At 46.0% G+C, this 27923-nt stretch overlaps 1 protein-coding gene across 4 annotated transcripts; it reads right to left on the bottom strand.

The window, feature by feature from the left end:
* adamts3 (ADAM metallopeptidase with thrombospondin type 1 motif, 3) lies at positions 1-26411 on the bottom strand. Of its 4 annotated transcripts, XM_088995351.1 has the most exons (23): positions 26108-26411; positions 25347-25368; positions 21509-21867; positions 18333-18480; positions 12581-12783; positions 12277-12360; positions 11036-11192; positions 10854-10959; positions 9567-9710; positions 9364-9496; positions 7893-8006; positions 7667-7812; positions 7416-7591; positions 7214-7347; positions 7014-7137; positions 5773-5856; positions 5408-5488; positions 4227-4390; positions 3997-4153; positions 3448-3580; positions 3152-3371; positions 1156-1273; positions 1-523 (listed from the first exon to the last, which is right to left on the bottom strand). In XM_088995351.1, exons 1-23 carry the CDS (start codon positions 26168-26170, stop codon positions 144-146), a joined length of 3450 nt encoding a protein of 1149 aa, XP_088851477.1. In that variant the 5' UTR covers positions 26171-26411; the 3' UTR covers positions 1-143. The 4 variants fall into 4 exon arrangements, with proteins under 4 accessions (XP_088851477.1, XP_088851478.1, XP_088851479.1 ...); XM_088995352.1 differs by lacking the exon at positions 5408-5488; XM_088995353.1 differs by lacking the exon at positions 5773-5856 and having other exon boundaries at positions 26108-26409.
* Positions 26412-27923: the final 1512 nt, after the last annotated feature.

Genomic DNA, 27923 nt, shown 5'->3' with positions numbered 1-27923 from the left:
GGAGAAAAAAAGAGCCTTGAAGGCAGCCTTGAAATCCTTGTTGAAACGCCGACTGGCTCTCAACGTGTGACAGCGGAGTCATTTGAATTCAAGTGGACCAGCACCTCTTTGTTTGCGTCTTTGATAAAAACGAGGCGGCGCTTTCATCTCGCCGCCCGCGCGTCCCTCGGCTTCCTGCGGGGCGGCGCCGTCGTTTTGATCGGCGCTCTTCTCCGCCCGCCGCCGTTTTGCGGCTTGCCGGTGTTTTTGGGCGGCTTGCTTGGGCGCGGCGGCCCGTTGACCTTTGGCCCTCGATGGCGCGTGACGTTAGCCATCAGCGTCTCCAGCAACTGCGAAGCGGAGCCGAAGCGGACGTGCTCCTCGTGCGGCGAGAAAAGACCGCCGCCGCCAACGCCGCCGTCGCCGGCGTCGGCCCGCTTGCCGCACGACTCGCAGCAGAGTTTGTGGTAGCCGGGGATGGAGCAGTAGCGGGCCAGGACCTCCATTTGGCAGAAGATGGACTTGTCTCCGAGGCAGGACTCGTCTGGAAACGCACAACAGCTAATTATTTGCTAGCTAATAGCTACTATTCGCTAGCTATTTGCTATCTCTTCACTAGCTAGTAGCTATCTATTCGTCAGTTAGTAGTTATGTATTCACTAGCTAACATCTATCTATTCGCTAGCTAATATCTATCTATTTGAGTTACTTAAGGGTTGAGTGAACGCTGGCGCATGTGGCTGCCGCTGCTCACCCACAGAAAAAAAACTTAAACTGTGACTGTAAAGTGACATTGAGAGTTTTGAAAGGCGCTTAGAAATGAAATGCATTATTTATTATTATTATTATTATTATTATTATTATTATCATTTGCTAGCTATTTGCAATCTATTAGATATTTGGCTGGCTGGCTAGCTAGCTATGTAGCTAGCTACATCAATTCATTATCTAGCTTGCTGACTATCTATGTATCTTTTGGCTAATGATTGGCTATCTAGCTAGCTTTCTATCTATTTGAGTTACTTCTGGGTTGAGTGAACGCTGGCGCGTGTGGCTGCCTCTGCTCACCAAACAGAAAAAAAAATCATGTGATGAATTATAATTCTTATGATTATTATAAGAGGATGAAAGAGAGCGGCAGGGGTCAGGAGGTCGGATCAGGAAGGGGGTCCTCACCGTGGCAGAGTCCGGGCCGGCAGACGCGAACGTTCTCGGGCTTGTCGCCGCCGCACTGCTCTCCCGTCCGGCAGCTGACCAGGCGCCTCTCCGTCCCTTCGCCGCAGCTGACGGAGCACTAAGCAAAGACGTGGACATTGTCTTGGTCAAAAGGTTACATTATATGAAAAAGCAATTTCTAATGTCAAACAATGGACAATATATCATTTTTTTAACATTTATATGGCCCCCTATGAGGACTTGGCTACAGCCGTTCACTTCCAAGAGCCGGTTCGTTCGCAAACAACGCATCACTCACATTGACAGTGAGTGATGGGAATTGCAGCTCTTTTCAGAGAGCCGGTTGTTATGGCCGGCTCACTAAAAGATCTGGCTCTATTGGCTCCCAAATGGCTCCTAAGTTGTTGTTTTCTTTTTTTTTCCTTTATTAACCACCAAAAATCGTGTAAAATAATTTGAAAAACGAATTACTCGTGTAAAAAGAATACACTACATCAAATATTTGTATTTATATGGCTTGATTTATATGTGCACAGAGTAGTGATGGGACTTGCGGCTCTTTTCAGAGGGCCAGTTCTTTTGGCGAGGCTCACTAAAAAGATCCGTCTCTTTTGGCTCCCAAATGGCTCCTAAGTTGTTGTTTTTTTGTTGCTTAAATTAATTAACTACCAAAAATCATGTACAATGATGTGAAAGACTAATTACTCATGTAAAAAAAATACACTATATAAAATATTTTTATTTTTATTGCATGATTTCTATGTGCACAGAGTTAGCGAATGCTAACTTTGACTTTCCCTGTGGTGACTCTGGTCTGATGATCAGCTGTCACTCATTTGCTTTTCATATTAATAATGCTCTCGTACCAACTAGTCAAAAATAGAATCATTTAATAACAATAAGAGCATCATGTGATCACATTTGTCCACTGTACCTGTCTACACTGTCGTGATGGGAATTGCGGCTCTTTTCAGAGAGCCGGTGCTTTTGGCTCGCCTCATTAAAATGATCTGGCTCTTTTGGCTCCCAAATGGCTCCTCAGTTTCTTTGTTCAGCTTTCTTGTTTTTTGGGGGGGAGATCAAAACTGTTTTTAGAATAATATTAATAATAATAATGATAAATTTAATTTCTAAGCGCCTTTCAAAACTCTCAAGGTCACTTTACAGTCACAGGATAATTGTTTTCTGTGGGTAAGCAACGGCAGTCATACGCGCTAGTGTTCACTCAACCCCGAAGTAACTCAAATAGATAGAAAGATAGCTCGCTAGCCAATCGTTAGCTAGATAGCCTTTTGCCGTGTCCCACTTGAGACGCAACTCAACATATTCCTTCGTTTCTTTGAGCCAAAACAGGCGGGGACTCCTTTCTACTCCTACTTTTTAGTAGGTCGGACCACCCAGGACCACCATTAGATTAGATTGCAGTCGAAAAACTGATCCTGTGACTGTAAAGTGACCTTGAAAGTTTTGGAAGGCGCTTACAAATGAAATGGATTATTATTATTATTATTATTATTATTATTATTATTATTATTATTATTATTATTATTATTATTATTATTATTATTATTATTTGCTAGCTATTTGCTATATATTAGCAACCTGGTTGGCTCGCTAGCTATGTAGCTAGCTACATCTATTCACTATCTAGCTGGCTGGCTGACTATCTAGCTAGGTATCTGTTGGCTAACAATTGGCTATCTATCTATCTATCTATTTGAGTTACTTCCGGGTTGAGTGAATGCTGGCGCTGGCGCTTGTGGCCGCCACTGCTCACCCACAGAAAAACTGATCCGGTGACTGTAAAGTGACATTGAGAGTTTTGAAAGGCCCTTAGAAATGAAATGGATTATTATTATGATTATTGTCATTTGCTAGCTATTTTCTATCTATTAGCTATCCGGCTGGCTCGCTAGCTAGCTAGCTAACTAGCTAGCTACATCTATTGACTATCCCGCTGGCTTTTTTTCGGGGGACAGCGAGGACGATTCCTTACCTGGGACCAAGCCCCCGTCCTCCAATGCGAGGGGCAGGCGACGCGGTTGCAGGGTCGGCGCGTTTCGGGCCGCTCGCCGGCGCAGTTTTTGGCGTGCGCGGGGTTGCGCTCGGAGGGGGCGGGGCCCTGGCGGGGGGGCGGGACGCAGCGCACCGCCCGCACCTGGAAGCCCAAACTGCCGCACGAGCGCGTGCAGTGCTCCCACTCCTCCGAGATCCACCTGCCAGGAGAAGGTCCCAAAGGTCAAACACGAGGTCAGCCCCGTTGACCCCTGACCCCGTTGACCCCGCACTCACTGGGCTTGCGCGCAGTCCTGCAGGTTGCACATGCGGCGAATGGGTTTGGGCTTCCTGCCCGCGTCGCAGAAGCCCCGCTGGACCATCTTGGTGTCGCCTTTCTTGCGGCAGCCGTACTTGGTGTACTGGTAGCCTGAGAAAACATCTCTATCAGCTAGCTAGTTAGCTTTCTATCTATTTGAGTTACTTTCTGAGAGTTTTGAAAGACGCTTATAAATGAAATGGATTATTATTATTATTAGCTATCTATCAGCTAGCTAGTTAGCTTTCTATCTATTTGAGTTACTTCTTGGTTGAGTGAATGCTGGCGCCTGTGGCTGCCGCTGCTCACCCACAGAAAAACTGATCCAGCGACTGGAAAGTGAACTTGAGAGTTTTGAAAGGCGCTGAGAAATTAAATGGATTACTATTATTAGCTATCTATCAGCTAACTAGTTAGCTTTCTATCTATTTGAGTTACTTCCTGAGAGTTTTGAAAATGAATGAAATGGATGATTCTTCTTCTTATTCTTATCTCCCGTGGCTGTCAAACGGCGATTGGTCGCTGACCTCCGGCGCAGGCCTTGGAGCAGGGAGACCAACTCTTGAGCGCCCACTCGTACGCGTCCTCCTGGAGGACGTCGTTGGTGTTGACGGGCACCGAGTCTTCGTGGATCACGTACTTGTAGCTCAGGGTGGCGCGCGTTTCGTTGTCCTTGGGGACCATCTGGAGGGCAAAGGGCAAAGGGCGCGTTGAAACCCGGCCGGGTCAAGCCCCGCCCCCCAGCCCGCCTCCTTACCAGAACCAGGATGGGGTCGCGCAACGGCCCGTCGGCGCGCAGCGTCTCCACGTCGCCCTCGACGCTGTAGTGCCACTCGACGGCGGAATGGATGAAGCTCCTGGACTTGAGCTCCTCCCCTTTTCCGTTGAGGATGTAATGACCGGTCGCCTGGTTCTTGATGGCTGCAGCGACAAACGCCCGTTTGTCATCGGGTCACCAAAAGTAAGCCCCACGCGAGGGAGGGCGAGGGTGGCCCACACCCGGCCATGAGAATTTGCAACAGTCTTAATGGGGCGTGTCTGCCATCTGGTGACCAACGCCGGTATTACAAGTCAAAAAAAAAGTGGAAGAAGGCCAGCTGGCGATTCCCTCCGCCGATGCTTCTTGCTGCTTTTTTTAAAGTTCGGAAGAAAGCGGCGCAAAGCGACGCGTGAGCCGGCGACATCGACGGTCAGAAAATCGGCTCGTTTAAAGGACAACCGACTCCTCCGGACAAGTTGCGTAGATAATAGCTGTCTATTTGTTAGCTAATAGCTATCTATTCACTGGCTAATAGCTATCTAGCTATTAGCTATATATTCAATAAAGGTGTAAGTTGACACAAATTCCCAGCGGACAAAGCAGTCCATTTCCAACAGGCCAGAGCAGTCGAGCACCAGCGGAGGCGAACGAGGAAGCTAACAGGAGTTAGCAAGTTTGATGCATGTAGTCACACTGCATGCTAACTGAGAGCTCACTTGGTGAAAGAGAGCAATCGCCTTTTTCTGAATCTGAACTCTCGGAAGCCATTGTTTTGATTCTGGAGCAAGGCAGTTTGTGAAGGAGTATCCTGGCGTGACATCACGAACGAGGGGGCGGGACTGTTTCCGAACCTGCCCACTTCCGGTGTTATTTTGTGGCAGTTTTGGGCCACTTGAAGTCATTCTGATTGGTGTTTTGCCTTTGACTCAAAATATCAGCCTGCGTCTTTTGGCTATTTTAGATGCTGTCAAAGGTTTTTCGCATGTCACTTAGGAAAGAAAAAAATGCCGTCGGTTGTCCTTTAAGATGCAAATTGGCCCCAAAGCAAAAGAATCATCCATCTGGCAACCCAGATGATTTCTTTTGGGGGGACGGGAAGGGTGATGACGGCTCGGGCGAGGGGGGCGTTCCGGCCCCGCCCACCTCAAAACGATTTGTTTGCGCGCCATCACACTTACCAAGAATTTGAGGGGGCGTCTGGCCTTCCTGGACCAGGAGGTGTCGGGCTCCTGATGGAACCGCAAACATCTTTAGGAGGCCTTTGGCGGAAGCAAAAGACAAAGGACAGACGAGTGAGACGGACGGAAGCGACGGCTTAAGGGGGGACGAGGGGGAAGGGGACATCCTGGACACTTTGCTCGACAAAGCCCACCCAGGAGAGGAGAGGAGAGGAGAAGACGAGAGCTTTTCATCAGTGGAGGAACCGTGGAGGAACCCGCGGCAGATGAAAAGCCAGCTACGACAGAGACGTCGAGTCTACCGGTGGGCAGCAAAGGACGGCGGGGATGTCCAGCAACCCCCCCGGGACCCCCCCGAGACTCACCCAAGACATTGCTAAACTCTTCGGTCTCGTTTAAAAAGACATTGCGAGCTCCTTTGGGCAAGGAGAAGCCCCCTCTGGTTCGCCCTTTCGGAAGAAAACAAAGTCATGAGGGGAAAATGTGACCGCCACAGTGCCAGGGTTTTTGTCATTTTCACTCCAATTGCAGGACCCGCAGTGATACCTCAGCTCACAAACTTAAATGGTTCCCAGAAAATGTGTGTAAGGCAAAAAGTTCAACTGCTGAACATTTATTTCCCATAAGAAACCATTAAAATGAGAATAATCCATTCCCAGGTCCCCATAAAACTTCATTTTTGACTAAATAAGCCTTAAAACTACACAAAATACAGTGATACCTCATCTTACAAACTTAATTGGTTCCCAGAAAGTGTGTGTAAGGCGAAAAGTTAGTCTTCCAAACATTTATTTCCCATAGGAAACCATTAAAATGAGAATAATCCGTTCCCAGGTCCCCATAAAACATCATTTCCTCCAGTGCCAGGGTTTTTGGCATTGTCACTTGAATTGCAGGACCCGCAGTGATACCTCAGCTCACAAACTTAAATGGTTCCCAGAAAATGTGTGTAAGGCAAAAAGTTCAACTGCCGAACATTTATTTCCCATAAGAAACCATTAAAATGAGAATAATCCATTCCCAGGTCCCCATAAAACATTATTTCTGACTAAATAAGCCTTAAAACTACACAAAATACAGTGATACCTCATCTTACAAACTTAATTGGTTCCCAGAAAGTGTGTGTAAGGCGAAAAGTTAGTCTTCCAAACATTTATTTCCCATAGGAAACCATTAAAATGGGAATGATCTGTTCCCAGGTCCCCATAAAACATCATTTCCTCCAGTGCCAGGGTTTTTGGCATTGTCACTTGAATTCCAGGACTCACAGAATGTTGTGTTTTAGGAGTACATAACCATTCAACACAGCGTTAGAAAACCTTAAACTGTATTCTTTCATCGAAAAAAAAAGAACGAAGTTATATGGGTTGGAGTTATCTGAGCTTGAAATGGGGGGCGGTTGTTTTTTAAGATGCAAATTGGCCCCAAAGCAAAAGAATCATCTGGCAACCCAGATGATTTCTTTTGCTTTGGGGGACGGGAATAATATCCCGACTGTAAAGTGTCCTCAAGAGTTTTGAAAGGCACTTAGAAATGAAATGTATTATCATTATGATTATGATTATGATTATGATGATAAAAGCGCAGGGGTTTGGGGGGCGCTCACCGTTTTTCTTGGGGGTCCGGGTGAAGGTCCCCTTGACGGTGCGGCAGTGGGAGTTGTCGCCTCCGCAGACGCCGCATTTGTCCTCCGCTTTGCTGGAGCCCATTTCCCCGTCGCAGCCCACTTTCTGGAGAAACCGGGCGTCAAACCGGGCGTCAAACCGGGCGTCAAGGTGGGATCTGCAGACAAACGGCGGCACTGACCGCGCACTCGCCGCGGATGCAGACGCTGTGGGCGTCCCCGTAGGAGCAAAGCGTGCCGTCGTGCGCTAGCTGCTTCATGGACGCCACCTCGCCCGTTTCCTTGGAGCGGCAGTACAGGTGGCACCTCCTGGTGGCTGCGGAGGGTAGCGGGGGCTCAGTCGGACGCGACGCACGTAACGCCTCACAAAGCCCGTCGACTCACCGTCCGGATGTTCGTAGGGCAGCCAGCGGTGCTTGGCGCCTTGGAACTCAAAGTGGGCGTCGCGCAGGTGGCACTGCTGCGCCCGAAAGTCCTCCGAGGGCTCGGGGCAGTCGCCCGCGTTGCAGAGCTGATACTGGAAATTGACGCCGGGGCAATCGCGGCCGCCGTTGATGGGGCTGCGGTGGAGGGAGGAGGGCGTTCTTTGGGCCGGTTCGCTCCAAGCGAAGCCGGTCGACGGCGGCGGCGCTTACGCCGGGCGGTCGCACTGGCGCCTTCGCAGGCGGACGCCCGTCCCGCAGGAGCGCGAGCAGGAACCCGCTTTGGTCCAGGGGCCCCAGGCGCCGTCTTGCCGGGCCTGGCCGGGGTTGCGCCACATGCAGTGGCCCTTGTAGCACCACTGCCGCAAAGACGCCCGGCGGTCAAGGTGCGGCGAGCGACGGCGAGCGGCGCCGAGCGAGCGAGCGACGGGGGACTTACTTTGCCGGGCCCGCATTCGGTGCCGTCCAGCGGCGGGCCCTTCTTGGTCTTGCAGAAGTAGGGGTTGTCGGGGTGGCTGCACCACAGCTGCTTGCACGGGTCGAAGCTGCGGAACTGGGGGAGGCTCAAAGGTCAAAAGTCACGCCGGGGAGGACACAAGTGTCTGAAATCACGTCTGACCGGACACCCGGGGCGTGCAACTTTTACGTCGGGCGTACAACTTGCAAAACGTCTCCGCCCGGGTGGCTATCTGTTGGCTAGCTTTCTGTCTATTTGAGTTGCTTCCGGGTTGCGCGGGGGCTGGCGCGTGTGGCTGCCGCTGCTCACCGACAGAAAAAATATCTTGTGACTGTAAAGTGTCCTTGAGGGTTTTGAAAGGTGCTTAAAAATGAAATGTATTATTATATATGATTATTTATGTCATGAATCTGTTTAAGCTATCTGTTAGCTGTCTGGCTGGCTATCGAGCGAACTGGAGCAAAATCATCCGCAAGGGATATTTACCATCAATTAAGCGAGGGAGCATTTGTGCTAGCTACATCCTTCAAAAAAAAAAAAAAAAAAAATGCGTTTCAAGTTGGTAAAAATGGGGCAGGCAACTTTCTGGCCAGGCAGGCAACTTTTCACCGTTGTCTGCCCTGGTGTCCGCTAACTTTTTCTCAGGAGTTTCAGACACTGGCAGTGTAAATGTTGCTGATCCCTTTGTCTATGACTGCTATCCCATAGTTGGCCAGCAGGTGGCTGTGCCTTATTTTTCTTGACATTTACGGTGGGTTGTTGTCACTTCCGCGACAGGTTTTACTTGCCGTGCTTTGTTCTTTCACTTTCATTTGACTGAGAAGACGGCGACAATCGACTTGTCCTGTTTAGCAAGGAAAAGATCAAAAGGACGAAGATCAAAACTTCCATTTCGGAGCGGAAAGCAGGAAAAGTGCTTTGGATTGGATTGGATTGGATTAGTTTAGATTAGATTAGATATGCCTTCATTAGTCTCGCAGTGGACACATTTACATTTCACAGCAGCAAAGTTTGTACGATTTTATTGCAGACGTTTTATTTCATTGATGTGATGTAAAGTCCAAATGTTTATGTGTAAATAATGGCGATATTTTTAGACTAAGGCGAAAAGTTTGCCTGCCGAACATTTATTTCCCATAAAAAACCATTAGAACGAGAATAATCCGTTCCCAGGTCCCCATAAAATATCATTTTTGACTAAATAAGCCTTAAAAGTACACAAAATACAGTGATACCTCAGTGTCCGAACTTAATTGCTCCCCAGAAAGTGTGTGTAAGGCGAAAAATTCCTCTTCCAAACATTTATTTCCCATAAGAAACCATTGGAATGAGAATAATCCGTTCCCAGGTCCCCATCCAACATATTTTGGACTTAATAGGTCCCCCTAAAACATCCTAGTATCCAGAAGCCGGAGTCCTCTCCGTTTCCAATGGAATCAAAGGCGCCACTCACCGAGGTGCAGACCCTGTAGCCCACGCCAAAGTCAAAGCGGCACTGCTCGTCCATGGAGTAGTTGATCCCTGGCAGGTCTGGAACCTTCGGCCAGTCCTGCTTGAAGGGGTCGTCCAGCAGGCAGTCGTACGTGCTGCGAAAAAAGGGAGGGTGGGCGTCGCGGAAGCCATTTTGCGACCCCTCCCCCCCAACCCCCCACTTACTGGATGTAGCGCTTGAGCTCCTGCCCGCTACACATGGACCAGTGGTAGCGGTGGAAGGCCGCCTGCACCAGGGGGGCCATGACGCTGCCCATGGCCGTCTCGTCGCCGCAGCGGTTGCCTTGGCCGTCGTGCTCCATCCCCAACCTGGCCGCAAACGCCACAGCCCAGCTAGCAAAAACCCAACCGGATCTGGCCACACAATTGCCACCCTCGCCAGTATCGGATCCCTCTTGGAAGGCTGGCGAGGGCTCGGCGCATCCATCTGCTCCAAAAGCCCCGCCTTCTAGAAGCTGGCTACCTAGCTAGCTAGCTATTTGCTATCTATTTGCTAGCTAGCTGGCGATTTAATAATAATAATAATACATTTAATTTACAAGCGCCTTTCAAAACTCTCAAGTATACTTTATAGTCACAGGATCAGTTTTTCTGTGGGTGAGCAGCGGCAGCCACACGCGCCAGCGTTCACTCAACCCGGAAGTAAATCAAATAGATAGAAAGCAAGCTAGCTAGCTAAGAGAGAGCCAATACATAGCTAGCTAGCTAGCTAGCTAGCTAGATAGATAGATAGATAGATAGATAGATAGATAGATAGATAGATAGATAGATAGATAGATAGATAGATAGATAGATAGATAGATGACAACACAGCTATATAGCTAACAGGGAGTAACTCAAATAGATAGAAAGCTAGCTCCCTAGATAGCTAGCCATATAGTTAATAGATAGCTAGCTCGACAATAATAAAATAAAATAAAATAAAATAAAATAAAATAAAATAAAATAAAATAAAATAAAATAATAATTTGCTATCTATAGGCTATTTGTAGTGTTTTTTTTTTCTTGCCTTAAACTGCCGTTGATGAAAAGGTTTCTTCAGCCGTCATCTGTACTTCTTCAAATTCGTACAGATGACGGCTGAAGAAACCTTTTCATCGATGGATGGACCACTACTGTACCACTGAGAGCTTACACCGACGCTAAACTGCCGTTGTTATCAATTTTGCTGATATGCTACGTAGCTAGCTATTTGCTATCTATTACCTATTTGGCTAGCTGTGTGGCTATCTCGCTAGCTACCTAGCTAGATATCCATTAGCTGTCTCGCTATCTCGCGAGCTGTCTGGCTAGCTATCTATTAGCTACGTAGTGGCTAGCTAGCTTTCTATCTATTTGAGTTACTTCACCCACCAAAAAACATCTAGCAGTGACGGTGAAGTGACCTCGAGAGTGACCTTCAACGCGGGTGTTTGGTGGATTAGAGAGCGGCATGAAGCCGACGGGACTTACACGTGGCCCGTCTCGTGAGCCACCACAAAGGCGGAAGAGAAGCCGTCTTCGTGGTTGAGGGTGCAACTCCGAACCGGGTGGCACATTCCCGTCACGGGGGCGTAACCTGGAGGGAACGGGGGGGGGGCGGAAATAAATACAAGGGGGCGGGGTTACAAGGACGCAACTCCAGCCGGGCTCACCTTGCATCCCCGTGGGGCCGAAGCCTTGGCGAGTGAGGAAGATGGCGTGGTCGTGGTGCTCGGCGTGCTCGGCGTCGCCCTTCTGCTGGCCGAAAGCCCAGCGGCAAACGTTTTCCAAGCTGCGGGACGGGTTGCCTCTTTCGATCAGGCTGACCGACTGACCGGACAGGGGTGAGGGGGGGGTGGGGGGGGGACACATGTTGACTCGTGATGGGAATTTCAACTCATTCGGCTCCCAAATGGCTCTTCAGTTTTTTTTATTAATTTATTCCCCAAAATAATGTCAAATTACATGTAAAACGAATTTCTAATGTCAAAGAATGCACAATATATCATTTTTTAAATGTGTATGGCTCCCTATTATAAGTCGGCTCCAGTCGTTCACTATAAGAGCCGCTTCGTTCGCGAACAACACATCACTCACGTTGACACGAGAGATTGGAATTGCGGCTCTTTTCAAAAAGACAAGGTTCTTTTGGCTCAGCTCACTAAAAAGATCTGGCTCTTTTGCTCCCAAATGGCTCCTCAGCTTGTTTGTGTTTTTTTTTTTGTTGTTGCCTAAATTAATTAAAGACCAAAAATCAGGTCAATTTGTGTGAAAAACAAATTATTCAGGTAAAAAAAAATACACTATATCAAATATTTTTATTTATATGGCTTGATTTATATGTGCACCGATAATAATAATAATAATAATAATAATAATAATAATAATACATTTAATTTCTAAGCACCTTTCAAAACTCTCAAGGATATTATAATAATCCATTTCATTTCTAAGCGCCTTTCAAAACTCTTTACAGTTACTGGATTTTTTTGTGCGGTTGAGCGGAGTAGTGATGGGAATTGTGGCTCTTTTCAGAAAGCCAGTTCTTTTGGCTCGGCCCACTCAAAATATCCGGCTCCTATGGCTTCCAAATGGCTCCTCTGTTTTTTTTTTTGGACTGAGAGCGGGGAATAGAGGACAAAAAAGGTCGGCTCCCATTTCCGGCTCCTTGTTAGGAAGCGGCTCTCTTGGTTCACTTCAGCGATCCGGCTCTAAGAACCGGCTCGTTCGCCAACGACACATCACTGCGAAGCTGGGACGGGACTTTAAAAACATCAGAAGGCCCAGAAATGGCTCGACTCCGGCGAGGAAGGGGCGTGGTCAGGCGCCCCCCGCGGGCGGGACCAACCCGTCACTCGCTCGGCGGAATCCGTCAAGATGTCGGTCGGGTCCCAAACAAGGCGAACGGGCTCACCTTGGCGTAGCCCAGCATGATCATCCGGACCAGGACCACGTTGATGTGGACCCCCAGCGACTCGTCGTGGTAGATCTCGTTCACCTGAGTGGCACATTTATAATAATATTAAGAATAATCCGTTTCATTTCTAAGCGCTCAAGGTCACTTGACAGTCACAGGATCGTTTTTTCTGTGGGTGAGCAGCGGCAGCCACGCGCGCTCGATTCAAACAAACGTGCAAGCAAAAGGAATCCCCGCCAGGAGCAGATGGGAGACATGACAGCATTTGACGCCGCATCGGTGATAGAAAAGTCGCACTTACGATATTCATGAGCGTGAGGAGGTAATTCTGGACGTGTTCCTTCCCGTGGAATCGAACCACCGAGTCGTCCGCCCCCAGCAGGACTTCGATGTTGTAGTCGTTGTCCCCGGCGTCGCGGCGGCGCCGACGTTGCTGCTGCACCGTGTGGTTGAGCTGCCTGGCAAGCGTATCCAAAGTCTGGGGAACATCTGGCAACGCTGCGTCTTAAAAGAGGAGCCCAAAAATAAAAACGCGGCCCACTTTCGTTCACAGCCAGTTTTGGGCCAAGCCACCACTTGGTGGCCCACCTTCGGTCTCGCGATTGACCCCGAGAGGCGCAACGACGCACGTCACACGCGCAACTCATGGAGATCCCAGCACAGGCCCTTTTCACTTTCATTTTTTTATCATAATCATAATCATAATAAGACATTTCATTTTCAAAACTCTCAAGGTCACTTTACAGTCACAGGATCAGTTTTTCTGTGGGTGAGCAGCGGCAGCCACATGCGCCAGTTTTCACTCAATCCAGAAGTAACTCAAATAGATAGAAAGCTAGCTAGCTAGCAAGCTAACAGATAACTAATAGCTAGCAAGCTAGGCACTTAGCTAACTAGCCAGATAGCCATATAGCCACTAGCCAGCCAGCCAGCTACCTATCCCAATAGCAAATAGATAGCAAATGAATAGCAAGTAGATAGCCAGCTGGGTAGCTAACTAATAGATAGCAAATGGATAGCAAATAGATCGTTACCTAGGTAGCTAGCTAGATAACAAATAGATAGATACACATGGATAGTAAGTAGATAGCCAGCTGGGTAGCTAGCTACTAGATAGCCAATGCATAGCAAATAGATAACCAGCTAAGTAGCTAGCTAACAGATAGCAATTAGATAGCCAGATAGGCAGCTAGCTAATAGATAGCAAATGGATAGCAAATGGATAAACAGCTAGGTAGCTAGCTAATAATAGCAAATATGTAGCCAGCTAGGTGTCTGTCTAATAGATAGCAAATGTATAGCAAATGCATAGCTAGCTAGGTAGCACGCTAGATAGCAAATATATAGCAAATAGATCCGACGTAAAAGCTTGGCCAAAACAAAAATACGAATCAAACCTCGGAAGATGGAGGACACGGATTCGCTGTGGCGACCCCTTGAAGAGAAAAGCCAAAAGGAAAAGAAGAAGATAGCAAATACATAGCCATCTGGGTAGCGAGCTAATATATAGCAAATGGATAGCAAATACATAGCCAGCTCGGTAGCAGGCTAATAGATAGCAAATAGATAGCCAGGATAGCTAGCTAGGTAGCTAGCTAATAGATAGCAAATAGATAGCCAGCTCGGTGACTTTCATTATAACTTTTGTTGTCTTTGGGAGGCCGATGGAGGCCAGCTCAAATCAACAGCGGCGTTGGCGGCCGATCTTCCGCAGGTCGAGGGTTGTGGGCAGCATTCCTGCCCCGCGCCGCTTCGGAGGTGACACTGGCATTCTTGTGCACTCCCCCGATTGGCCCCCTCGCCGCCGTCGCCGCCGCCCCCAAGAGTAAACAGACCACTTCAAAGGACAGCGGCGCTTCAAGAGCGCCAGTGTGCTCGCTAGTGATGGAAATTCGGCTCTTTTCAGAGAGCCGCTTCTCTTGGATCGGATCACTAAAAGGATGCAGCTCTTTTTGGCTCCCAAATGGCTCCTCTTTGGTTTTTTTGTTGCTTAAATTAATTAACTCCCAAAAATCATGTATAATTATTTGAAAAACGAATTACTCATGTAAAAAATACACTATGTCAAATATTTTTATTGATATGGGAACTCCGGCTGTTTTCAGAGAGACGGTTCTTTTGGCCTGGCTCGCCAAAAAGATTCGGCTCTTTTGGTTCCTAAATGGCTTCTCTTTGGTTTTTTTTTTGTTGCTTAAATTAATTAACTCCCAAAAATCATGTATAATTATTTGAAAAACGAATTACTCATGTAAAAAAATACACTATATCAAATATTTTTATTGATATGGGAACTCCGGTTCTTTTTAGAGAGGCGGTTCTTTTGGGCTGGCTCGCTAAAAAGATTCGGCTCTGTTGGTTCCTAAATGGCGCCTGGTTTTTTTTTTTTTTTTTTGCTTAAATTAATTAACTACCAAAAATCATGTAAAATTATGTGGAAAAATCAATTACTCATGTAAAAAATACACAATATGAAATATTTTTATTCATATGGGAACTCCGACTGTTTTCAGAGAGACAGTTCTTTTCGGTTCTCACTAAAATGATTCGGCTTTTTGGCTCCTAAATGGCTCTTCGTTGTTTTTTTTTTTGCTTATATTAATTAACTACCAAAAATCACGTATAATGATGTGAAAAACGAATTACTCATGTAATTCTCGGGTCACTAAAAAATTCAGCTCTTTTCAGACGTCGGATCTTTTGGCTCGGCTCACTAAAAAGATCCGGCTCTTATGGCTGCCAAATGGCTCCTCCTCAGTTTGTTTTTTGTTGCTTAAATTAATTAACTACCAAAAATCATGTATAATTATGTGAAAAACGAATTACTCTTGTAAAAAAAGTAGACTAATATTTTTATTTATATTTTAACTCCGACTCTTTTCAGAGACTGGGTCCTTTGGCTCAGCTCACGAAAAAGATCCGGCTCTTATGGCTCCCAAGTCTCAGTGTGTTGGTTTTTTTGTTGCTTAAATTAATTAATTATCAAAAATCATGTAAAGTTACTCGTGTAAAAAATACACTATATCAAATATTTCTATTTGTATTTACATGGCATGATTTATACGTTTTTTTTTCCGTGGGTGAGCAGCGGCAGCCACACGCACCAGCTTCGCTCAACCCGGAAGTAACTCAAATAGAATAGTAAGACAAAGAGGTAAAAAGCAAGCTAGCAAGCCAATAGAGAGCTAATAGCTAGCCAGCTAGATAGCTATTGTTCGGTATTACAGAAAATTTAATTTAATGTAATTTAAATTAGGGAATAGACCTGGCACAATTTGTTTTACTAATGTCTACATAAACAAAAGTCAAAACAACAAAAGAACTAAATAACAAATACATATCATACATATCTAGCTGGCTATCTAGCTCGCTACCTATCTATTTGCTATCTATTAGCTATTTAGCTAGCTAGCTAGCTAGCTAGCTATGTATGAGTTATCTATTAGCTAGATAGCTTTCTATCTATTGGAGTTATTCTGGTTTGAGTGAACGCTGGCTCATGTTGCTATCTATCTATCTATCTATCTATCTATCTATCTATCTATCTATCTATCTATCTATCTATCTATCTATCTATCTATCTATCTATCTATCTATCTAGCTAGCTAGCTAGCTAGCTAACTTTCTATCTATTTGAGTTATTCCGGGTTGAGTGAATGCTGGCTAATGTTGTTATCCATTAGCTATCTATGTAGCTAGCTATTAGTTACCTATTAGCTAGCTAGCTAACGTTCTATCTGTTTGAGTTATTCCGGGTTGAGTGAACGCTGGCGCGTGTGGCTGCCGTTGCTCACCCGCAGAAAAAAAATTGTTTTGAAAGGCGCTTAGAAATGAAATGGATTATTATTATTATTATTGTTATTAATATTATGATGATGATTGATGATGATTGATTATTATTATATAAATAATATGACAACACAATGAGTCATACATTCTTCAGCACTTGCTGTACACTCTTTGTGACATGAAGCAGTTCTAGATGAAAGAGAAGAGATCAAAGCGTCCTTTTCAGCAGTGGATCAGGGACGTCATGGTGGAATGTGCACGTCTACTATCTATCTATTAGCTAATAGATAGCCAATAGATAGTGAATATTATTATCAGCTATCTATTAGCTATCTAGCTGGCTATCTATCAATTACCCATATAGCTATCTGGCTAGCTAGCTACGGTAGCTAGCTAGCTATTTAACTTGTCCTGTGACTTTAAAGTGACCTTGAGAGTTTTGAAAGGCGCTTAGAAATGAAATGCATTATCATTATTATTAGATAGACAGCGAGCAAGGTAGCCGTATAATTATTAACTAACCAGCCAACCAGATAGCTAATAGATAGGACATAGATAGCCAGCTAGGTAGCTAGCTAAATGGCCAGCTAGGTAGCTTGCTAAATAGTCAGCTAGGAAGCTGGCTAGATAGCCAGCTAGGTAGCTAGCGAGATAGGCAGCTAGGTAGCTAGTAAGATAGCCAACTAGGTAGCTAGCGAGCTAGCCAGCTAGGTAGCTAGCTAGATAGTCAGCTAGGTAGCTAGCAAGACAGCAAGCTAGGTAGCTCGTGTGACAGCCAGCTCGGTAGCTAGCGAGCTAGCCAGCTAGGTAGCTAGCTAGATAGCCAGCTAGGTAGCTAACGAGATAGGCAGCTAGGTAGCTAGTAAGATAGCCAGCTAGGTAGCTAGCGAGACAGCCAGCTAGGTAGCTAGCTAAATGACCAGCTAGGTAGCTTGCTAAATAGTCAGCTAGGAGGCTGGCTAGATAGCCAGCTAGGTAGCTAGCGAGACAGCCAGCTAGGTAGATAGCCAGCTAGGTAGCTAGCGAGCTAGCCAGCTAGGTAGATAGCCAGCTAGATAGCTAGCGAGATAGCCAGCTAGGTAGCTAGCGAGATAGGCAGCTAGGTAGCTAGTAAGATAGCCAGCTAGGTAGCTAGCGAGCTCGCCAGCTAGGTAGCTAGTGAGATAGGCAGCTAGGTAGCTAGTAAGATAGCCAGCTAGGTAGCTAGCGAGCTAGCCAGCTAGGTAGCTAGCGAGACAGCCAGCCAGGTAGCTAGTTTGACAGCCAGCTAGGTAGCTAGCGAGACAGCCAGCTAGGTAGCTAGCTAGATAGCCAGCTGGGTAGCTAGCGAGCTAGCCAGCTAGGTAGCTAGTAAGATAGCCAGCTAGGTAGCTAGCGAGCTAGCCAGCTCGGTAGCTAGCTAGATAGCCAGCTAGGTAGCTAGCGAGACAGCCAGCCAGGTAGCTAGTTTGACAGCCAGCTAGGTAGCTAGCTAGATAGCCAGCTGGGTAGTAATCAATTGGCCTGCTCGCCAATCAAGCACAAAAGCTCTTTTCTCGTAGCATCCCAGCTAATCTGCTTTTGAGATACGCGTGAAGGCGTGGGCCTTCACGTGAGGCCTTCTCCGGCCTTGCGTCGAACGGAAGGGCTTCCGGCAATGCCCCCCCCCCCCCCCCCCCTCGTTTGAAGGCGAAGCAAGTCACCCGGGGGTTTGTTGGGCCCTGCCAGGCGGCACAAGCGGGGGCTTTGTTGCCGCCGCTGCAGCGAACTTAAGGCCGCATTCATGGACGACGGGGCGCCAACGGCACTTTTGGGGTGGGCGGGGGCAGAAAACGCAAGCTGCGTTTCCTTTTCGGGGAGGTCAGACCACTCCAGTGACCCGCATCCGGTTCTCGGCAACAAACGCTTCAATGTCGTGGGCGGCGAAAAAAAAGGGAAAAAAGAGCGCCATCCCCGCCCCACCCGCCAAAGGTCACGACCCCGGAAGAAAAAGGAGGAAAAGCAGCTTTGAGAAGGGTCCTGTGGGAACGACTCCCATTCTGCTCGTCTCACTATGACCTAACTATTTATTTGCTATCTATTAGCTGTCTAGCTAGCTATCGTTTAGCTATCTATTAGCGACTGTATCCTGTGACTGTATCAAGTTCCTTGAGAGTTTTGAAAGATGCTTCGAAATAAAATGGATTATTATTATTATTATTATTATTATTATTATTGTATCTATTAGCTAGGTAGCTAGCTTTCTATCTATTTGAGTGACTGCCGCCGTTTCTGGGCCTGCCCCCTACCTGGCGCGGCGTCCGACGGCGGCGCCCCGGGCAGCACGGCTGACCTGCGGTAGACCACATGGACTCTTCCATGCTCCTCCAGGTCCTGGTTGCCCTTTTCCAGAGGTTCGATGAAATACTCGTCCCGGTCCGTCCGGATCATGCCGGCCTGCACCGCACGACAAACGCAAAGTGTTAGCACCGAGCTAACAAATGGCAGAAAGAAAAGAGAAAATAGCCCCCCACTGCCAATGAGCTAGCTATTGGCTATCTATTAGCTATGTAGCTGGCTCGCTAGCTATCTTGCGAGCTATCTATTATGATAATAATAATAATAATAATAATAATAATAATAATAATAATACATTTCATTAATTAGATATCTGGCTGGCGAGCAAGCTAGGTATTAGCTATCTATTAGCTGGTTAGTTAGCTTTCTATGAGTGGTTGAGTGAACGCTAGTGTGTGTGGCTGCCGAAAGGCACGTAGAAATGACATGTATTATTATTATTATTATTATTGAAATAAAATGTATTATTGTTAATAATAGATAGAAAGTTAGCTAGCTAGATAATAGATAACTAATCGATAGTTACCTAGCTAGTTGGATAGCTAATATATAGGGAATAGCTATCTGCTTATTATCATATTAAGATTATGCGTGCGTTACATTCGGGTTGAGTGAACGCTGGCGCGTGTGGCTGCCGCTGCTCACCCACAGAAAAATTGATCCTGTGACTGTAAAGTGTCCTTGAGAGTTTTGAAAGCGTTTATTAGCGTTTGCTGCCTGGCTCTTGTTTTGCTTGGCTATTTTGGGAAACGCAGCGGGACGCGCGGCGCTCTCGGCAAGAAGATGGCAGCTCATGATGACCAAGGCCAACCGGCGTTTTGTGCCAGCCAAGCAAACACGCCTTTGAGCAACATGGCGGGTGAAAGGTGCCACTGTGCCCCCCCCCCCCCCTCCTCCAAGAGCGGCTCTCTCAGAGCTTCTTTGCAGCGGCGGCGGGGGGGGGGGCGTTTGGGCTCAATGCCGCCTGTTGTCGTTGGCGGGCCGGCGCTGTCTGGCTGGCCCGGCCCGAGAACACGCCGCTTTTAAAGTCGGCCAACGAGGGGGGGGGGGGGGGGGGGGCAAACACCTGCCGTTGCCACGGCGGCAGTAGCCAGTAGCGATGGGAATATCGGCTCTTTTCGGAGAGCCGATTCTTTTGGCTCGGCTCACTAACAACATCCGGCTCTTTTGGCGCACAAATGGCTCCTCAGTTTTTGTGTGTTTTTTTTATTAAATTAATCATGTAAAATGATGTGAAAATCTAATTACTCGTGTAAAAAAAATACACTATATCAAATATTTGTATTTATATGGCGTGATTTATATGTGCACAGAGTAGTGATGGGAATTGCGGCTCTTTTCAGAGAGCCGCTTCTTTTGACTCGGCTCACTAAAAAGATCCGGCTCTCTTGGCTCCCAAATGGCTCCCCAGTTTTTTGTGTTGCTTAAATTAAATAACTACCAAAAATCATGTCAAATTATTCAATGATGATATTTTTTAGTAGTTGGTATGATATAATTATGAATATGAAAAACAAATGAGTGACAGCTGATCATCAGACCAGAGTAACCACAGGGAAAGTCAAAGTTAGCATTCACTAACACATAGAAAGCAAGCCCTATGAAAGAAAAAATTATGTCCAGTTATGTCATATGTGTTTTTTAAATGACTACTTCATTTTCCCCATAATTTTACATGATTTTTCGTTCATTTAAGCACCAAAAAAAACAACAAACAGAGGAGCCATTCGGGAGCCAAAAGAGCCGATCATTTTAGTGAGCCGAGCCAAACGAACCGGCTCCTTGAAAAGAGCCAGAATTCCCATCATTATAACTATTACAATATTTGATATCGTGTATATTTTTACACAAGTAATTCATTTTCACATAATGATACATGATTTTTTGTAGTAAATTAATTCAAGCAACAAAAAAATAAAACCAGGAGCCATTTGGGAGCCAAAAGAGCCGAATCTTTTTAGTGAGCCGAGCCAAAAGAATTGGCTCTCTGAAAAGAGCCAGAATTCCCATCACCGTTTTTCCTCCTTTTTTCCCACAGCGAGTCAATTTTGCGCACAGGCTGCTTTGCTAACGAGTTAGCCCGATCAGCGCGAAGGAGATCCGCTTGCAAAGTTCCGTCCGTTTGTCTGCAGTTAATTTGCCGGCGTGAACTTTGAGGAGGACGGCTGCGGAAGCTCTCGCTGGTCCATTTGAGGAAAAGCTTTCTTCAGCCGTCACGTGTTCTTTTTTTTCAGACGTTTCGCTCCTCATCCGAAAAGCGTCGGTTCGCTGACCAAGCTTCTCGGATGAGGAAACGTCCGACATCAAGTAGGGATGAGGGCTGAAGAAAGTTTTTCATCGTTTGAGGAGGACGGGAAGGCCCAAGGAGGCCCAAGTGGGAAGAAGAAGAAGAAGAAGAAGAAAAAGAAGAAGCTGGCCCTCGCTGGCATTCCTCGCTTGTTTGCTCTTATCATTTTTTTCCCCTTTTTTGCAGCCATGTGCTGCCTGCCTCGGTCGGCCGGCCGGTCACGTGACCCACAAAACAAGTACAGGCGGGGGAGGGGGAGGGGCTGGCTGCTATTTATGTCTATCTCTCTCACTCACTTTCTCTGTCATTCTTCTCGTATTTTGCTTACAGGAAAAGCAGGTTAAAAAGTAGAGTGAGGCCTTGGCTTACCAACCTAATGGGTTCCCACACAGAGCGCGTCAGGCGAAAAGTGTGTGTCCCAAACATTTATTTCCCATAGGAAACCATTAAAATGAGAATAATCCGTTCCCAGGTCCCCATCAAACAACATTTTCAACTTTTTCTAAGACTTAAAACTACACAAAATAGATCTTATTTCGTGTCTAATAAATGCGCTCTTGGATCGTAATTAAATAAATAAACGGTACTTTATAATAAAGATAGCTTTGTGCATAAAGTGTCTCAATGAGCTCTGGCTTGTCCATCTTAAAAGTTGTGATATTGCAACAGATGCAAGCAGACACCCTAGAAACCTCATTGATAGCCGGTTGCCTTGCTTCAAATTATACAGACGGCTCGCGCGGGTTATTTGCGGAGCCTGATCGACGGGTTGTTTTAACCTTGCGGTTTATGGCTAAAGTTGAAAGGAGTCCAATTAGCAGAGCGGACCCGCGCACCTACCAGGCCGTCGCAGTTGTTGACGGCCACCGAGGCCCCGGGGACGTCGGCGACGTCGCCCACAAAGGCGCAGTCCGTCTCCAGCGGGCTTATCCTGGCGGCGCCGGCGGGCCCCGCCCATTCCGCCGTGGCCCCCGGGGCCACCAGCCGCCGGTTGGGCCGCAGGCGCAGATGGAACTCCTCGCCGAAGGCGCTGACGTTGAAGAAGAGCCGATCCGACGGCGGCGGGGGGGCCGACGGCGCCGCCCTCCTGGCTCGCTCTTTGCGATTGGCCGACAGCAGGTGAGACAGGAAGCGGCCGTGGGCGTCCGTGCTGAACGGGGTGACCAGCCCGTATTCCTTCAGGCGCCGCGTTAGCGCACCTGCAACGCAAAACGCAAAAATCAAAAACAAAAACAAAGCGCCCGCCGTTACGGACTTGAGGCACCGGTCGGTGTCCGACTCAAGGCCCGGGGGCCAAATCCGGACCGCCGTCTCATTTTATTTGGCCCGCCGAAGCAAATCAAACTTGTGCGAATCCATGCTCATCTATCAAGCTAGCTAGAGAGCTCTCTTTCTAGACAGCTAGCTGGCTAAGCCCTGACATCACAGGTGTCCAATAGTGATGGGAATTGCGGCTCTTTTCCGAGAGCCGCTTCTTTTGGCTCGGCTCACTAAAAAGATCTGGCTCTTCAGTGTGGTTCTTTTTGGTGCTTAAATTAATTGAATACCAAAAATCATGTAACCTTATGTGAAAAACGAATTACTCATGTAAAAAATACACTATATCAAATATTTGTTAGTTCTAGTGAGTTCTAGTGAGACGGTTCTTTTGGTTCAGCTCACTCGAAAGGTCCGGCTCTTTTGGCTCGCAAATGGCTCCTCGGTTTGTTTTTCTGTTGCTTAAATTAATAACGACCAAAAATCATGTAAAATTATGTGAAAACCGTATTACTCATTTAAAAATACACGGTATCAAATATTAGTTAGTTCTAGTGATGGGAATTCCGGCTCTTTTCAGAGAGCCGGCTCTTTTGGCTCCCAAACGGCTCGTCCGTGTTTGGTGCTTAAATTAATTAACTACCAAAAATCATGTATCATTATGTGAAAAACGAATTACTCATGTGCAAAAAATACACAATATCAAATATTAGTTAGTTCTAGGGATGGGATTTTAACATCGCAGGTGTGGAAGTCTTGCAATCTTGCCGGCCAAAGCAAATCAAGCACGTCAAATGCCAGGATGCTCGCTCAAATTTCCGATGAGCCCACGTAAACCACTATCGCATTCATTCACTCATTATTAGGGACTTCACATTTGAAAAGGACTTCTTTATTCATTTGTCTCTCTGTCTATATTTGCGAGCTATAATCATCCATTTGATTTCCAAGCGCCTTTCAAAACTCTCAAGGTCACTTTACAGTCACAGGATCGGTTTTTATTTGGGTGAGTAGCGGCAGCCACACGCGCCAGCGTTCACTCAACCCGGAAGTCACTCAAATCGACAAAAAGGTTGAAAAAGGTTGCAAGCTGAAAGACACCGACGCACTTGTGCCGTCCTGCCAACCTTTAGCGGTTAGCGTCGTTATTTGCGCATGCGCGGTGATTCCGTTTACTGATGTGTCGTGCGCAAACGAGCCGGTTCTTAGAGACGGATGTCTGAAGTGAACCAAGAGAGCCGCTTCGTAACAAGGAGCCGAAATGGGAGCAGACTATTTTTGTCCTCTATTCCCCGCCCCCGGTCGTCGGTTAAAGCCGCATGTGATTGGTCGATATCCGTGGTAGAGGAGGGAGGGGAGGATTACAGACACACGCAGCAGTGAGCAAAAGGGGGATTAGGGTAGACAGGTGGACAAATGTTATCACATTATGCTGTTACTATTATTCAACTACAGTAAAGTCTCGTTATATCGATATTCAAGGGAGTCCGAAAAAATATCGATATAACCGGGACTATCGATATATCCGACCCTGTTTGCGTGTAATTATCTCCGCGCGTGCATAGAAACAGTATCGATATAACCGGGACTATCGATATATCCGATATCGATATAACCAGACTTTACTGTACTATATTTTTTACCAGTTGGTATGATAGCATTATCAATATGAAAGGGCAATTGAGTGACAGCTAATCATCAGAACCACAGGGAAAGTCAAAGTTAGCATCCGTTAGCATATGTGCACATATAAAACAAGCCATATCAATACAAATATTTGATAGAGTTTATCTTTTTACATGAGTAATTTGTTTTTCACATCATTTTACATGATTTATGGTCGTTAATTAATTTAAGCAAAAAAAAAAAAAAACTGAGGAGCCAATTGGGAGCCAAAAGAGTCGGATTATTTTAGTGAGCCGAGCCAAAAGAAGCGGCTCTCTGAACAGAGCCGCATTTCCCATCACTGTAATTACTAATATTTGATATATTGTATTTTTTTACATGACTAATTCGTTTTTCACATCATTTTACATGATTGTTTGGTGGTTAAATAATTTAAACAAAAAAAAAAAAAAAAAAAAAAAACTGAGAAGGAGCCATTTGGGAGCCAAAAGAGCCGGATTTTTTTGTGAGCTGATCCAAAAGAAGCGGCTCTGTGATAAGAGACGGAATTCCCATCACTACTCTGTGCACATATAAATTAAACCATAAGAATAAAAATATTTGATATAGTATATTTTTTACATGAGTAATTTTCACATAATTATACATGACTTTTTTTGGTCGTTAATTAATTTACGCAACAAATAAATAAACAGAAAGAGCCATTTAGGAGCCAAAAGAGCCGCAATTCCCATCACGAATTAAACGTTGTCACCTGATTGGCTGCCCGGTATGTCAATCAAGTAACGGTATTGATGACAGCCTGGCGTCGTTAGCGCCCTTGAAATCAGGCAGGCGCTACCGATCCATGCGCACCAAATCCAGCAGACATTTAAACAGCTTCTTCCCCCAAGCCATTAACTCTTTGAACTCTTTGAACTCTTTCAACAGTAGCCAAAATGGAACTGTATAGTGCCACTTAGCAGTTTTTTTTTGACAACGATACTAGTGCAGCGTAGCGTGTTCTACCGGAAACAAATTCCTTGTGTGTTCTACATACTTGGCAATAAAGATGATTCTGATTCTGATTCTGATTCTGAAAGCAGCCCACGCCAGCAATTCAATTGGCCAAACAAACAGGAAGTGAGGGGAGAGAGGTCAAGTGTGAGCGGAAGCGGGTTTGGGGCGAGGGGAAGGGGGTGGGGCTTGGGGGGGGGGGGCGTGTCCAGGCTCAACTCCTCATTTGGAGACCAGATGTGGACAAGCCAGAGGTGGAATTGACACTTCCTGCCAGGACGGACAGACGGACGCCAAGCACCATTCAAGACACTTTTTGCCTCACCGCGTCCATCGATGACGTAGCGCACAGACGTCACGTATAATCATAATCCATTTGATTTCTAAGCACCTTTCAAAACTCTCAAGGTCATTTTACAGTCACGGGATCAGTTTTTTTCTGTGGGTGAGCAGCGGCAGCACATGCGCCTAACAAGCGAGTGAATAAATAGCTATTAGCTAGCAAATAGATAGCTATTAGCTAGCGAATAGATAGCTATTAGCTAGTGACGAGATAGCTAATAGCTAGCAAATAGACAGCTATTAGCGAGCAAATAGATAGCTAATACCTATAATAATAATACATGTGATTTCTAAGCGCCTTTCAATACTCTCAAGGTCACTTTATAGTCACATGACAAGTTTTTTTCTTTGGGTGAGCAGCGGCAGCCACACGCGCCAGTTTCTGAAAGGAACCCGCGGGCTGTTTTTGAACAAAAATCAGAGATGCAAGTCGTCTTTTTTTGACGTTGAAACTCACCTTGTCGATGCCCTTCGTCGCCCTGCAAGACAAAAAGAAGGGCTTGATTGACAACACATTCAATGGTCAATATCGTCAATAATATCATAACAAATTGCGATTAGCGTCTTTCCCGTTGTATAAGGCGCACGCCCAATGAATGCTTTGTTTTTCATTTCGCTTTTTTTTCTCTTGACTCTTTTCCTCTCTTCACTTATTTATCTTGCTATCCGGCTATCTAGCTCGCTATCCAGTAGCTGTCTGGCCAGCTAGCTAGGTATGTAGCTAGGTATCTATTAGATCATCTGACTATCTAGCTAGCTATTAGCCATCTATCTATTTGAGTTACTTCCGGGTTGAGTGAACGCCGCTGCTCACCCGCAGAAAAAATATCCTGTGACCGTAAAGTGTCCTTGAGGGTTTTGAAAGCCACTTAGAAATGAAATGAGTTATTATTATTACTGTATCTATTAGCGAGATAGCTTTCTATCTATTTGAGTTACTTCCAGGATGAGTGAACGCTGGCGCGTGTGGCTGCCGCTGCTCACTCGCGGAAAAAAAAAGAGTATTTTGGAGGTTATATAAGGGGACAAAGTGTGCAGTGTGCGCCCCTGTGTGTGTGTGAGTGTCAACATCTCACACACTGGCCGCTTTTAAGGGTGTCAAACGTGCAAGAAACACCCCCCCCCCCCCCCCACGGCAGTCCCTCATCCGCTTTGACTTTCTAATCGAAACGGTTTGTAATAAAATGCTAATTGATCTCGTTCTGGTCATCTTGTTACCTGCGCGGCAGAAGCGGCGACCAATCCCAAGAGCGCCAACAAGGCGACTGACAGCGCGGCCATGGCGAGTCTCGTCAAGCAAACAAAAAAAAAAAGAAAGAAAGAAAGAAGGAAGGAAGGCAAATGTTCCCAAGAGAAGAAGAAGAAAAAAGCAGCAAAAGGTTCCCCCTCCGCCTTGTCCTTTTTAGTTTGGGAGGGGGGGGGGGTCTTCTTTTTTCGCCCTTTGGTTTGTCTTAAAACAGCCGCAGATGGTCGCGAGGCGAGTTGCGTCACTTCTGGGGGGGTCGCTCCAAAAGTTGACGCCAGTCCGCCGCCGCCGCCGCACAGCGGCTCCACACGCCCCGCCCCGCCGGCGAAAGCCCCGCCCCGTCACCCAAATAAGGCAAACCCCGTCTGTGACGTCACAGAAGCCGACAAAAAATGTCGCACCCCCAAAAATGTGTGTGTGTGTGTGTGTGTGTGTGTGTGTGTGTGTGGGAAGGGGGTCGCGGCTTTCATTTTATTGAGTGGATTTTGGAAGGAACCAATCGTCACCCGCAGGTTTCGGACCTCCCATTTGCTATCTATTAGCTAGCTGGCTAGCTAAGTAGCTGTCTATCTCGTGGCTATATGGCTAGGTAGCTAGTCAGCTAACTGTCTAGCTTACTATCTATTAGCTAGCTAGCCATCTTTCTATCTATTTGAGTTACTTCCGGGTTGAGTGAACGCTGGCGCGTGTGGCCGCCGCTGCTCACCCGCAGAAAAAACTTTTCCTGTGACTGTCAAGTGACCTTGAGAGTTTTGAAAGGCGCTTAGAAATCAAATGGATTGTAGGCTTTGCAATTATCAATAATCACATGTGGAAAAATTAAAAAAAATGGACTCTTGATCTGTAAATATGGGTTGATGCAATAATATATCAATATACTTTTATTGATACTTGCACTATGTAGTTTTTTTATGAAATAGTTTAACTCTGTGCACATATGAATCAAGCCATATAAATACAAATATTTGATATAGTGTATTTTTTACACATCATTTTACATGATTTCTGGTAGTTAATTAATTTAAGCAACAAAAAGAAACTAAGGAGCCATTTTGGGGCCAAAAGAGCCAGATCTTTTTAGTGAGCCGAGCCAAAAGAACCGGCTCTCTGAAAAGAGCTGGAATTCCCATCACTATAACTAATATTTGATATAGTGTATTTTTTTTACTAGTAATTCATTTTTCACATAATTTCACATGCTTTTTGGTAGTTAATTAATTTAAGCAACAAAAACAAACCGAGGAGCCATTTTGTAGCCAAAAGAGCCGAATCTTTTGAGGGAGCCGAGCCAAAAGAACCAGCTGTATGAAAAGACCTGGAATTCCCATCACTATAACTAATATTTGATATAGTGTATTTTTTTTTACGAGTAATTAATTTTTCACATAATTTCACATGCTTTTTGGTAGTTAATTAATTTAAGCAACAAAAACAAACCGAGGAGCCATTTGGTAGCCAAAAGAGCCGAATCTTTTGAAGGAGCCGAGCCAAAAGAACCAGCTGTATGAAAAGAGCTGGAATTCCCATCACTCTAACTAATATTTGATAGTGTATTTTTTACACGAGTAATTCGATTTTTCACATAATTTTACATGATTTTTTTTGTAGTTAATTAATTTACGTTAAAAAAAAGAAACTATGGAGCCAAATGGGAGCCAAAAGAGCCAGATCTCTTTTGTGAGCCGAGCCAAAAGAACCAGCTCTCTGAAAAGAGACGATATTCCCTTCACTAGCCCCGCGCCTGCGAGATGACGCCCCCCCCCCCCCCCCCCCCCCCCCCAAAGTAGC

Source organism: Hippocampus bargibanti, linkage group LG04 (assembly GCF_051943395.1).
Source record: "Hippocampus bargibanti isolate YZ-2025 linkage group LG04, ASM5194339v1, whole genome shotgun sequence".
NCBI classification, from domain to species: Eukaryota; Metazoa; Chordata; class Actinopteri; order Syngnathiformes; family Syngnathidae; genus Hippocampus; species Hippocampus bargibanti.
Note: the sequence above shows the minus strand (reverse complement) of the source record. Positions and strands in the feature narration are given on the sequence as shown.

Coding starts and splice junctions, on each gene's coding strand:
- adamts3 (XM_088995351.1), bottom strand. CDS start 26,170: ATGGCCGCGCTGTCAGTCGCCTTGTTGGCGCTCTTGGGATTGGTCGCC. Junction 18,481..21,508: donor TCAACAACTGCGACGGCCTG/GTAGGTGCGCGG, acceptor CGTGCGGTGCAG/GCCGGCATGATCCGGACGGA. Junction 524..1,155: donor CCGGCCCGGACTCTGCCACG/GTGAGGACCCCC, acceptor GTGCGTTTCCAG/ACGAGTCCTGCCTCGGAGAC.